At 55.6% G+C, this 13,368-nt stretch overlaps 1 protein-coding gene across 1 annotated transcript; it reads right to left on the reverse strand.

The window, feature by feature from the left end:
* Window positions 1–5,025: 5,025 nt before the first annotated feature.
* On the reverse strand, window positions 5,026–11,828 carry TAL1 (TAL bHLH transcription factor 1, erythroid differentiation factor). The gene is made up of 3 exons (XM_075539733.1): window positions 11,386–11,828; window positions 10,357–10,451; window positions 5,026–5,474 (listed from the first exon to the last, which is right to left on the reverse strand). The coding sequence occupies exons 1-3, from the start codon at window positions 11,826–11,828 to the stop codon at window positions 5,026–5,028; spliced, it is 987 nt and encodes a 328-aa protein (XP_075395848.1).
* Window positions 11,829–13,368: the final 1,540 nt, after the last annotated feature.

Raw genomic sequence — 13,368 nt, forward strand, 5'->3', positions numbered from 1 at the left:
CCATATAACCAATCTATTTATTGAGTATGTCAGTGTGTGTGTGCGTGTGTGTTTACTGTATCCCCTGCTAGATTTAAGTTCCACAAGAACATACCTGCTTGGTGAACGGTTAGATCCCTGGGAACCTAGCGTCACGCTGTTGCTAACTGTCCTACGCCAGCTCCAACTCCCAGCGACCTGACAGCGCAAAGAAAAGCTGTCCAGCCTTGCACCGGCTTCCTGTTTGAGGGCATTACTGTGGCTGTTCTGTGGATCCATCTCCTTGAGGATTTCCTCATTTTTGTTGGCTTTCTCATTTACCCTCCACTCTTCTAGTTGCGGATCTTAACTGGCGATACTGTCGGAGGGGAATATCCCAACGTCCTTGTTTCTAAAGGTTGAGACCCCACACATCCCAGGCTCGGGCTGAAGGTTAGGAAGCAAAACAGTTGCCCCCGGTCAAGTCCAGTCCATCTCGCAGTGGTGCCATGGGCTCCACGGGCTTTCAGAGGTTGTGTTTGGGAAGCAGGTTGGCAAATCTTTCTTCCGATTCACTGCTGGGTGGACTCAAGCTGCTCATTTTTCGATTCGCAGCAGAGCATAGTAATCGTTTGCACCATAATTTGAACACACTTAATTACCCAGCTCCTCCTAGCTGATTGATATTTGTTAAATGAGTGAAAAAAAGAAGAAAGAATTGGCCTTCTATCAGAAGTGCCTGCCGGACCTACCCAACAGTCCAGCCTCAGTGAGCTCCCCAGAACCCTGAGCCCTCCTCTGAGTAGCTTCCCAAGCACTGAGCCTCAAGGGAAGAAATCTTAGAAGATGCCCCAGAGCCTCCACTCCTTATTTTCAAAGGCTTCATTCAGCCTTATCTCCAATTGAGCCCCACGAGAAACCTGTGGGTCCCTCACTCATCAAGATGCAGACATAAGAGCTGCTGCCTCCACTGAGGGGTGGGCAAGCCTGGGGTCCTCTTGTGGTGTGACTTGAGTCTGGCCAAACCTCTGATAAAAGCAGCTGTCTCAGCTCCGGGAGCCGAGCCCAACACAAAGGAGGAGAGTTCACCGGGGCTGCTGCTGAGGAAAGGCCCATTTGTGAGCCAGACAGCCTCTCCTGCTCAACCCGCGCCAGGCTCGAGGTGAAGCAGCAAGGAGAGTGTGCCTCCATCAGTCCATTCCAGCCCAGCTCGCAGTAACTCCGTGGGCTCCGATGGGGGTTTGAAATATTAACGGCTTTGGAAGTAAGTTTGCCAAGTCCTTCTTCCGAGTCTTTCCCTTTCAATGAGCAGAAAAGCGTAGTGATCGTTTGCACAGCTCAGGGGCTCCTATTGTTGTGAACCAACTCACTGCCTTCAAGTTGCTCTGACTCAGTGCCCCGAGAGGCACAGTCGGAGTGCCCCTGTGGGATTCTGATATTGTCCATCTTTATAGGAGTAAAAAGTCTCATTCTTTTCCTTTGGAGGAGCTTGTAGCTTTGAACTGCTGACCTTGCAGTTAGGAGCCTGCTGTGTGACCCACTACACCACCGGGGCTGCTATCTATTATTGCTAGATCTCATTAAGTCGCCTTTATCTCCTGGCGACTCTGTGCGCCAAACTAGAACCAAACACTACCTAGTCCTACACCGTCCTACCGTGAGCGGCTGTGGAACAGACCATTGTGATTCGTAGGGGGTTCCTTAGATTGTCTTGGAAGTCAACTGCCAGACCTTCCTGTATTTCTTCGTCTCGGAGCGCCATTGAAATGTGTTCAGCAGCATGACGGCAGCCCACACTCCACTGACACAAGTGCACTTGGGCCACGAGGTGGAGGAACTGAGCGGGTCCGGGAAGGCCAGGGTTCAGCATCACCCTGTGCCCTGTATCTTGAGGGGAGGCAGCTTATTGTCACCTTGTCTTTCAATCTCCCCAATCTCAGGCCTAGGGATGCAAAAGGTAAGCAGAGTCCAGGACCCTTTGTAAAATGTTTATTTAGAAATCTTCCCAATATATCCTCATATATATATATATATATGTATATATATATACACACATCATCATCACCACCACCACTTGGGTTGGTTTGCCAAAGAGTCACACGGCCACAGCATTGGCCTCTGGGCCGTACAAAGGTCAAGGTACCTTGAGCGGTGACTCCTCTTCTGCAGAAAAATGCAGAGACCACCGACTCATCACATACAGTACAACACGGACGGAGGGTGCTCGACCCGCCCACAGACACGCTGCACGATGTACACGGGCAGGGGCAAGCCTTTGGCCGGGGGCCACGTACCATTGCAATCACAAGTACGACTAGACCCACCCCCAAAAGGCCCAAAGAGTTGTCGGCTGACTATCGATGCTGTGCCTTTGGCTTTATTTTTGGAAACAGGTAAAGGTTGTACCATCTTGTAATTTTCAACTACAAATAAAATAATACTAATTTTTCTTTTCTTAAGGTGTGATTCTTTCCTATCATTACATTCAATTTTGTTCTCAGAATATTCCAGAGAGCGTCGTTCTTTTCGCCTCAAATTTTCTTTTATATAGATAGGATTCTTGGACTGCTGCCATTTGGGGGGAGCAGGCAGGGGCGTGGTAAGGAGGGCATCGAGGGCAGAGAAGGGTCTGGGTGGCGAGCAGAAAGGAACATTAAGATGGTGGATCTTCTTGCGTCCGTACCCAGGCCTGAGCTTGGCCCCTTTCTAGCTCAGCAGCATTTTGGGTCATTGGAGCTCATTTTACATTCCATACCTCGTCCATATGCACCTGTCCCTTGCCTTGGAATGAGACAGAAATGGGGACAATCTGCAGAAACAAGGTCAAGATAACTCGGGTCAAACCTCCACTGCCCGAAAGCTGTGCCATCAAGAAGGCCTGGCCACAGCTTGGGAAACCCCCTGCAGGGCTGATACTGAGGGCAACACCCCTCTTTCTGTTTCAGATCCCTTCCACTTTCTTGATGCTGCTCAATCCACGGTCTAGCAGAGGCAGGCCAGGCCAGGGTCAGATGAGAGGCTGGTGCTCAGAGAACTTATTCAGGACACACTGCCAGTCCGGGGGAGGAGGAAACTGGACCTCCTGATAGAATGTGGAATCTATGTGGTAGAACCACTCCCCCACGCACAGTGTGGCAACTTTTCACTTCCGAATCGAATCAACCCATCAGGAAACAAGCACAGTGTCAGGACCTCAGACAGTACCCCGTCTTTAGGTAGATGGGATTTCTCAAAGGCCCTTCCAAACGCTGGAAAGGAATCAGTGCCTCTGTTCATCAAAACATGGTGTGAGAGGCCTGAAGTGGGGTGGGGAGTCAGAGTGCCCCCATCCCCAGGAGTGGGGCTTACAAGCAGGAGGAGGGGCAGGGATCATTTCTCTGACTGCATGTGGCCGCACTCGGAGGGAGGCCTCACTGCTGCCCGGACAAGCCACTGTGCTGAAACGCAAGGTCCGCCAGGGACTTTCCTGACAGCCAGGGGTGGGCCATACAATGATCCTCCTCTGACCTCACAGGCAGGCCGGGGATGGCCGGAAGGTACAATGAGAGGCTCGAAGACTCTGTTTAGTTGGTTCCATGGCCTTGGAATACAGCCTACCAGCAGGCTGAACCCACAAAAGCCACTTCCTACCCTCAGATCCCCATGGGAGAGAGACAAGGGGGCAGTGATCCACTCTACAAAAGGATGTGTCATTTTACAAAAGGACTTGCTGTATTTCTTTAAAAGGTGAAGGGTAAAATTTGATTTATAAAAACTTGCATGTACAACATTTGGGTGGGAAGGAGGGGGGAGACAGGTAGACAACTCCTATTTCAAGAAGCCGGCCTCCCATATACACTCTTGACGACTGAGCCAGTCACGATTGAAGGACGGTTCTGATTCTGCCAAGTGACCATGCCTGTGTTTGGGTCTCAGCCAGGGGCTGGTATCGGATTGGACTCCCTAAGCCCATCCCCTAGTTCCCATCAAGACCTAAAGATCTCAGCAATAACTGAAGTGAAACAAAAGCCCCAAATGCAAGGCATGCTGAGGACAAAGGCTGCACTCAATTCAGGACACAAAGCAGCCAGCCCCTCAGCAAGCGGGCATCCTGCGGCGGGCGGGCGGGCGGGGAGGGCCCTGTAAGCAGCTCGGAGAAGGCCCAGGCGGGGCTGCAGCGTCTCAGCGCCAGCATTGTCATCTGGCATGTGCCCAATAGCATGAACCGCAACGTGCAACTGAGGATCAGGTGGGTCACTCTGAGACAGCAGCTGGATGTGAAGCCCACGTGCCCAGAAGAGCTGTCGCTCCATTTCACTCCGTATCCTTTTCCCAGAACCCCTTGCTCTGCCTTCGCACAAAGCCCAACAGGGAACACGCAGACTTAGTCCCACAGTCGCGGGGATCCAGTTACGGGAGCAGAGCTTGGATCCCCAGGGCAAGGAGTAAGGGCTACTGGGCTCTGTGCCCCTCTGGCCCAGCTAACCAGGAGCAGGCTGTCCACTGGTCGTCTTCATCAACCAGGCCCTGAAGAAGGCACCTCAAGTCTTGGGAATCTGCAGCAGCTGGTGAGCTGGCTGGATCTGCGTGGGCCTAGGTGAAGATGGGGCTTAAGAAATGGACAACTACTGGGTACCTGTGTATTTGGACTGAAGCGGCCACATAAACTACTGCAGCCAGCATGGGGGGTGGACTGAAGGCCAGGCAGAGTCTGGTGGATGCCTCAGGGGAGAGCTGACAGTCCCTGGTCTCAGCAAAGACAGGGATCCCAAACTCCAGGCCCCAAAACAGTGGCCCTGGAGCCTCATACTTGGGAAGTCTTAGAGGTTGTGGGGAGGGGGTGGGAAGGGGAAGGCCGTGCCGTCTTCATGAAAAAGTACCTACCACTTTGCTCCATGTTTCTGTTCTCCTCTTGGGGTAGGAAACAGAAAGGCCAGCCCCAGGATCCGCTGGGGCTTCCCAAAGTTCAGACATCAAGGAAAGCTCATCGAGTTCATTGCCCAAGGCTTGCCCCACCTTGCCCTGAATCCACCATCTCAGTGGCCTATGGACGCCCCTCCTGGCTGGTCCCGGGTGGGCCCAGACTCATCACCGAGGGCCAGCTCCATCAGCGGCGGGCAACATGGCAGGGTGGAGGCCACGAGCTGGGTGCTTGGGTGGGGGCTCCTCAGTGTAGCTGTCTGGGCTGGCTGCCCCATCTAGGGAGCTGCCACAGCTGGAGTTGGGGGAGAGCACGTCCTGCAGGAGGTCATCCGGGGGTGCGCCGCCCCCTCCCCCACCCCCACCTGCCCCAACAACCGGGTCTTTGCCAGGCTTGCCCCGCTGGGTTCCCTCCTCCTCCTGGTCATTCAGCAGCTTGGCCAGGAAGTTGATGTACTTCATGGCTAGGCGGAGGATCTCGTTCTTGCTGAGCTTCTTGTCCGGGGGATGTGTAGGGATCAGCTTGCGGAGCTCGGCAAAGGCCCCGTTCACGTTCTGCTGCCGCCACCGCTCCCGGCTGTTGGTGAAGATGCGTCGCACTACTTTGGTGTGAGGACCTGTGCGGGTGACAGGGAGGAGAAGGGTTAGGAGCACGGGCTGGGGCCCTCCAGGGGAATCTGCGGAAAACGAGGAAAACCAGCCTTTGGAAACTTGGGAAGGAATGCCTCGTTGCCCTTCAGAAGCCAGTTCCTACGCTTCCTACGCAGAGCTAACCAACTGCCACGGCCCTACAGTCCCTGCAGCTCCATCGCTCTGGATTAGGACTTTGTGTTTTCTCCCTCTGGACTGGAGGACACTCGAGGACAGGGGCATGGGATTCACGCATTCACTGGCTCGGGGACATGTCATCATTCATTACTGCACCCAGTGGCCACACAGCACACTCGTCTGGATGACAAAGCCGGGAGCCGGACTCCTTGAGTTCAATGCCTACGACTAAGCCGAGCGACTTTGGGTAAGCTACTGAAAGCCCCTGTACCTGAGGCTGAGCACCTGTAAAATGAAAATAATATGAGGAACTCAAGCAGCAAGATTGGTAAATGGATCCAGCAACTAAGAAGTACAGTGGTTAAGGAGATTCCTGCCTCAGATTAAACGCTAAGGAACTCTTATTAACGGAGACAAAGGTGAGGATGGCACAGGGCCGGGAAGTGTTTCGCTCTGTTCTGCATAGGGTCACCATGTGGCATCTCTCAACAACGATTATCAGCTCGCATTCTTCATCAGCAGGTGTTTACTAACAACACTCCAGCATGGCGAGCACTACAGAAGAATGCCGGTGAACAAACAGACACGGGCCCTCCCCTCAGGGAGGCTGCAGCTTAGTGGGCTAATGCGAGAGGGGTGCAGAATCTCTCTAATGGGATGAACCAGAATGGAGCAAATTGGGTAGATAGTTGACAGACCAGAGCCACTGCATTTAGCTAAGACGGTTGGAGAGGCGGCAGCCCTCACAAGCACTTGGGGTTGCCCACAGCCTTCGTATAGATGACAACGCCATGTGAAGAAAGCACAAGTCCTCACACGAAACCCAGAGGAACCGTCGTGGTCAACGGAGAGAGGACTGATGCCTGCCGCCAAGGATGCCGTGGCGCTTGGACCTACGGTCGACACGCATGGGAACGGGTGTCGGGAAAGAAAGGGGCGCACTGCTGTTGAAAGTGCTAGAGAACAAAGGGGGCCTGGGCCAAACCACGGGGTTTGTCCAGCGCCTCGTGTGCCGAGTAAGCAAAAGCAGGTTAGAATCCGTGCTTATGAATTATGGCGCTGGTGCAGGACAATCAAAGTGCTGAGAACCGCCAGCAGAGCAAACATCTCCGGGAAGAAGTACAGCCAGAGGCTCCTTGGAACAAGGACGGCAACACTTCACCACACACGCTTCAGACATGTGATCAGGAAATACCAGCCCCTGGGTTATGTCAAGGGTCAGTGAAACAGAGAGAGATCCTCTATGAGCCGATGGGCATGAAGTTAGGCTCCAGTGTAACGGGGATGGGGAGGATGGCGTCAACTCAGGCCATTTTCTTCTAGTGCACATGAGGCTGCCGGGGTTAGCGCTGTCTGGATGGCGCCTGACAACAAAAGGACTGAAGAAGAGCCAGGCGTGCAGGGGAAGAGAAAGAGCAGGGCATGTACGCAGAGGGCAGGCTCAAAGTTGGACAGCGACTGATGGCAACGAGGCCAGGCTTTCTCTCTCCTACACACACACACACACACACACACACACACACACACACACACACTTTTCCAGGGAGATCACTAGCTAGACCAGCACCACAAGATCTAGCAGGCAGGATTCAGATCCCACGGGGCCCTGCCATAAGATGTAGGCATTTTACTCTAAGAGTGATGGAAAGCTCAGGGGCGAAACGCAGTCTGGGTGTGCAGATGGACTTCGTGCGGCGGCAAGTGGGGCCTGGAGGGGAGGACAGAGACCAGGGTGAAGTGGGCCTGCCCATGGACTCGTTCCTCAAGGAGAGAAGTACAGACACGCACATTCGGGGTCTGAAGCCCTAGGCAGGCGTCCTAGGTCTGCCTCAGCAAGGTCCTTTCGGCAATGGATGTGGGACAGGGACTGCGGTCTTAGAGCAGTGGCAGAGCCAGCACAGGTCTCAATGTTGACAGTGTGCAGAGACCCTGGGCCTGTCGGGGATGGTGTCTTGGAGGAGCACCCTGTAGTGCTCCGGAGCTTTCTGGCCAACGGGATGCTTCCCTCCCCAACACAGAGGCCCCAAGCCAAGCTCACACAGTTCTCAGGAAGCTCCACACATGAGGGCACTGCCAATTTACCCGACACCAGGCCTCAGATGGCAGAAACTGGTAGAGGAGAAGGGGAGGGAGGGCCTTAAGGGTCCCTGCTTATTGTGCAGTCTGGGGCCAGGACAGAGGCTGACTTTGCCTCAGGGGTCAGTCCTGTGGCCCTACAGAGCCGGGCTAACACGTCTCCCTTGTCTCGCTTGCTCTCTATGTTCTCCTCTGTCGCACGGATTGAACACTATCTTTCTCCCAGGGAATGTCACTTTTCCCATACCCGTGGTGCTGTCAATTCTGTCTTTTCCAAATCCCACCGGGTCCCAGCCCAGTAGACAGAGGCCAGAGGTCAGACCCAGGCAGGGCACACGTGGCACACCTGGCGGCCAGTCCTGCCTCACAGGAAACAACTTGATGTTCTCTGGCTTCCAGGCCAGATGGAGGGGAACCCTTAGCTAGGAGATAGGGAGGACCAGCCCATACCCTGGCCCAGCTACTGCTCATTGGTCTTGAGGGAGCCTCTGGGTGGGTGGCGGTCAGGGGTGCCGTGGCTGCTGTCACAGTTAAACAGTTAAAGCTAGACAACTCCATAAGGAGGCCAGGGGAGGGGGTCGAGAACAGCAGGTCAGGATTCAGAGCAGTGCTATGGAGATGGTCCAAGACTCAGCTGAGTGGTCTTGAGCAGGCTGCTTAACCTCTCTGAGCCTCAATCTCCTCATCTGTAAAATGGAAATAATATTATTTACCTCCTGGGCTTGTGGTGGACCAACGAAAACTCGAGGACACAACGTCCATCAGCAGAAAGGACTGTAATCAACTGCTTCCTTGCCCTTGCCCCACCTGCCAGTTCTGGGCTGGGGGCTGACAGTAGAGGGGTGAATAAGACAAACAAGATCCTAGTGTCCGGTAGGTCCCAGTCTCTGGGGGAAAGAGGCTTACTGTCTCCTACCCCTTTTCACAGCATCCTGACAAGCAAGGGAAGGGGACAGGCAGGGGTGAGCACTCCCTCGGCGCCTTCCCTGAGACAGGCACTAAAGACTCTTTACCGCCCTTGTATCCTCTCAACAATGTGGGAGGAAGTTGCTAATCTCCCAATTTTACAGATGAGGGAATGAGTCCACATCAAACCCCGACTGCGCATCTTACATCAGTGCCACTTCCACAAATTCTTTCCCAGTCAGTCTCTCACTTCAACACCCAGTGGACACATCCTGCTCCCACACACTCTCCCTCTGCCCACATGACACTCAAGCTTAGTCCACTCTGGCTGCCTCCCAGGGACTGCCCATCTCCCAGCACCTTGGTCCTCCCTAAGTCTGCCCATCCAGGGACCATCCCCTCTCTCCCTTGCAATGCACTAAGGAGATGCTCAGTAAATACTTATAACATTTATAGGTAATTTGATTCCCCAGTATTCTCCCAACCCCCTCACTACTTCCCTAAAGAGAGAGATAGAGAGAGATTGATTTTCCAACACCTCTGCCCTTGTAGGAAATGTCTCTTCCCTGGGGACCGTCAGAGCTGCTCCTGCCCATTTCCATCACTGCTAGACCGGCGGACCTCTCTCTAACCTAACAGCATTAATACTTCCATCCTCCTTCCCTCTTGACTTTACACCCCCTGACCATGCTGGCCAGGGCTTTTCAGAAATCTGTTCCATTGTCCGCACTCTGGCCCCCTCTTCTCCAAGACACCAGAGAGCTCCCCTCCGTCCCAAAGTTGCTAACTGCTATCTAGTCAATTCTGACTCAAGACGACCCTATAGGACCGGGTAGAACTGCCCCTGTGAGTTTCTGAGATGAAGTACTGAGTAGAAGGCTTGATCTTTCCCCTGCGGAGCAGCTGCTGACTTCGAGGTTCACCACTATGCTACCTACTATATCCCTTGCCAACCTCCAGTCTGGGGCAAGGGCTCAAGGTGCCCTTCCTGCGGTACCCCAAGCCCCAGCCAGGCTGAAATACTGTCCTGTCCTTTCAAGGATTTGTTGTTCCTAGTCCCTCACCTATGAGGAGATTGTGCTCCTGCCCCCCAGTGGTAGGACCTATCGACTACACCAAGCACAGAAAAGGGGAGAGCATCTCCATATGTCTCTGTTTATCCAACCTCTCACCACAAGTTCAGGGTCAAAGAGTATCCAAGCAATTCACAATAGCTGAGCCCCCCCCACCTCTACACCCCAGGGAAGCTAGGGGAAGGGTAGGATCTGTGGTGCCAGGGCTTGAACTCTAGGTCTCTGTCCAGAGTGTGGGACAGAGAACAAGAGGATCCCTTGATGGAGGGATATAGGCAAGGACCTTTGAAGGTACAGTTTCAGGCAGAGAGCAGACCTCAGACTCCTAAGTTGAGGGACAGAAATTCCTTGAGTGGCACTGAGTAGCCAGGAGACACCAGTGTTTTTGCCCTGCCTGCTGCCTCCTGGATCCTTGTGGAACCGCAGGGCTGGAGTCCAGAGCTGAGACTCCAACTGAGGCTAGAGGTTTAGGTTAAGTACCCTCATGTCCCCTCTTCCCAGGGCTGTAGGTGTACCTGTGACACTCCCTGAACCCAACTCAGTTGCCAAGTGACAGGCTTTTCAGCTTGGGCTTCAGGCATGCCTCCCCAGGGGCCTCACCTGGGGAACAGTCCTTCCCCAGGGGGTTCTGTCCAGCACACGGGGCGTGGGTACCAGGTGAGGGGGGCAGACTCACCATCAGTAATCTCCATCTCATAGGGTGAGGGTCTCCTCTTCATGCGGTTGTTGGTGGTGAACATAGGGAAGGCATCAGGCTCCCCAAAGAACCCGCTGTGGGTGGGGCCAGTCAGGTCACAAGATCAGGTGCCACCGTGGAGGAGAGAAAGGGGCTTTTTAATGATCTTCCCCAGGTGAATGACCGTCCCCAGGAAAACCTGGGCCACCCTAGACCCTTAATGCTTGAATTGGGGGGTAGTAGAGCACACACACACATTGGAGAGCATGTGCATGCTCCGCTTTCCCACCCGATGCCCATGGTGAGGCAGACAAAAGGGCCACATGCCCACACCCTCTACAAACAGAAACACAACCCGAAATTGAGTCAATGCAAAAATAAGCACACACACACCAGACAAAAAAGCTCCCTCCTCCAGGCCTCACAGATACCTCCACCCTCAAAGGCACACACAAGTACATGTGCCTTCCTATCCTGAGCGTGCCACTCCAACGCCACAAAGAGCACACTGCCCACGCCCCTTCACCCAGGCCCCACAGGTCCCACAGTCAGACAACAGGCAGGAACCCTGACTCCCCACAGCCACTCTGCTATCACCCACGCCCCGCTCCCGAGAGCTTCCTTCTCAGGGTGTCTCCTGCCCACCCGACCGTCAACCCCATCTCCCTCTGCAGGACAGGGGTCTCCAGGCGATCAAAGGAGGACGTCCTCCGGTACTTTCCACCCCACCCCTCTGGCCCTTCTCGCTTACCTGTCCACAGAGGGCTGCAGCTTCTAGAACACTGTCGCCCTCAGCAGCAAAGGCCCATGTCTACTCACCGTGACCCACCTTCTCTCACGCTCTTATCTGCGGCTCCCTCGCGCCCTGCCTCCAACACACCACCGCACGCCCTCCATACACACACACACACACACACACACACACACACACACACACGGGTCTCCCGCTTCTGAGCCCCACGAAGCCCCGGGCTTTAAAAGCAGCCCCCGCCCCGCTGCCCCGCAGCCCCGGGCGCCCGCGCCCCTCACCTGCCGAGCGAGGCGAGCGGCTGGCCGAGGCTGTAGAGCAGCGCGCGGCCCGGGCCGCCGGGGGCGGCGAGCGCGGGCGGGCTCAGCTGCACCATGTGGCCGTCTGCGGGCAGCTCCGCGGGGGCGGGCGCGGGCGCGGGTGCGGGCCCCGGGGGTCTGCACAGCTCGGTGGTGGGCACCCGATGGCGCGCTTCGGCCGCCGCCGCCGCGTCGCGGCCCTTTAAGTCTCGCGCGGCGCCGCCCCCACCGGCGGGGCCGCCCCCCGGGCCGCCGCGCGCGCCCAGCTCTATGACCGGCGGTTCCGCGGGGGCCGCGCGGCTCGTCTCCTTGGCGACGCCGTTCAGCAAGACAAGGTGCGGGGGGGCCATGCGGGCTTCGGCCGCGTCCCGGCCCTCGAGCGGGGGGTCACTGCGAGCCGCCTCGCTCGGCGGCCGCTCCGTCATCCTGCGGGCAGACAGACAAGCGGACCCCCGCTCTTACAACCGCAGGGCGCCCGGGTCGTGGGACAGACAAAGGCGTGAAGGGCAGAGAGGGTAACTCACGCACCGAAGCGTGGGACCCGGCGGACCGCGCGTGCGGCCACTCGCCCGTCCTAGGGGGCTAACAGGGCGGGAGGGGCCCGGGGTCTCGGGTCTGGGAGAAGGGGGCGGGCGGGTGGTGTGCCCGGGGGACCGAGAGCAAGACTAGAGGGGGGGAGAAAGTCGGAGGCATTGGATCGGGGGAAAATGGAGCAGTGGAAGAAAACAAAAAAAGGAGGAAGGAAATGCCCAGAGAAAGAGAAAGAACGATCGCCCCGGGCCCCCTTCTCAGGCCGCAGGGGAAGAGGAGGGAACAGAACCCCGCGTCGCGCTCTTCCCGCCCCGCCCCGGTTTGGTTTCGGGCGGGGAATGTGTCCTGGGGAGGTGAATGCTTTGGAACCTATCACCCCTTCCCAACAAAGCCCCCCTACTGGGACCACGCGGTCACCCTGAAACCCTGAGGGAGGTGAAAGCAGGATAGTGGGGAATGGGCTTATAGGGGCTGGGATCTAGTTTGACCGAGCTAACAGGGTAATATCCAGAGGAACCACTGTTTCCCCGCTCCCTCCCACCCACCCCCACAAACACCCTCGCCTCTGGGCCAGGAGTGGGTCTCTACGAAGCCAATCACGTGTCCTGGGTGCGCATTCTCACCCAGACAAAACTCTTAGCATGGTAGCGAGAGGATCTGGACCCCACCTCCCCCAGGGTCCACTCTGCTGGACTCGGAAGCCCTGCGAGTAGGGAAGGGCAGCCTGGCTGCGGTGGTGAGGAGCCCGCAGGTCCAATGGGTGCTCCTGGGCTCTGTGCCGCGTTTCCCAAGCCGGCGGCGTGTCCTAAGGGGCCTTGGACTCTTCCAGCCCGCCCTCTTCCCGTGCTACCACCTCGGTGTTCCCCTCTGAGATATGTGGAGAATGTTTCGTTTATGTATTTCAAAGTGCCGTGCAAACTGATCAAATAATTATTTATGGCAGGACTTGGCCAGAGAGAGGACCTCACTTAAGGTCACACGGAGCCCACAGGGGCTAGAGACAAAACAGAACTCCGCGCTCATTCTACATCTTTCTCTGGGAGTCAGGGTTACTCTCTCTCCCGATCAACCGCATTCCAGAATGGCTGCAGGTCCACTGCCCACCAGGCCGCTCGGGTTCCTCGGTTCCTTCCTTACTCAGCTCCCAGGGCTGCAGAGCTGAACCTCAGAGAGAACCCAAGCAGAAAAAGCAGGCGGCTTTGGAGCCACGTTTGGGGGGTATTTGCAAGTCTTTCATTTTGCACATCTACATAAATTTAAGGGAGAGAAGGAGGAGTAGAGAGAGAGGCTTTTGAAAACCCTCTCAGCTATATCCTCTTGTATAATACACGAGAGGACGTCAACACGCCAGTGGAAATTTTCCATTCGTTTTTCATTCCATTTTCCCACGAACTTTTTAAAGCTCTGCATATATATATATCTCCAACTCGACAG

Source organism: Tenrec ecaudatus, chromosome 1 (genome assembly GCF_050624435.1).
Source record: "Tenrec ecaudatus isolate mTenEca1 chromosome 1, mTenEca1.hap1, whole genome shotgun sequence".
NCBI classification, from domain to species: Eukaryota; Metazoa; Chordata; class Mammalia; order Afrosoricida; family Tenrecidae; genus Tenrec; species Tenrec ecaudatus.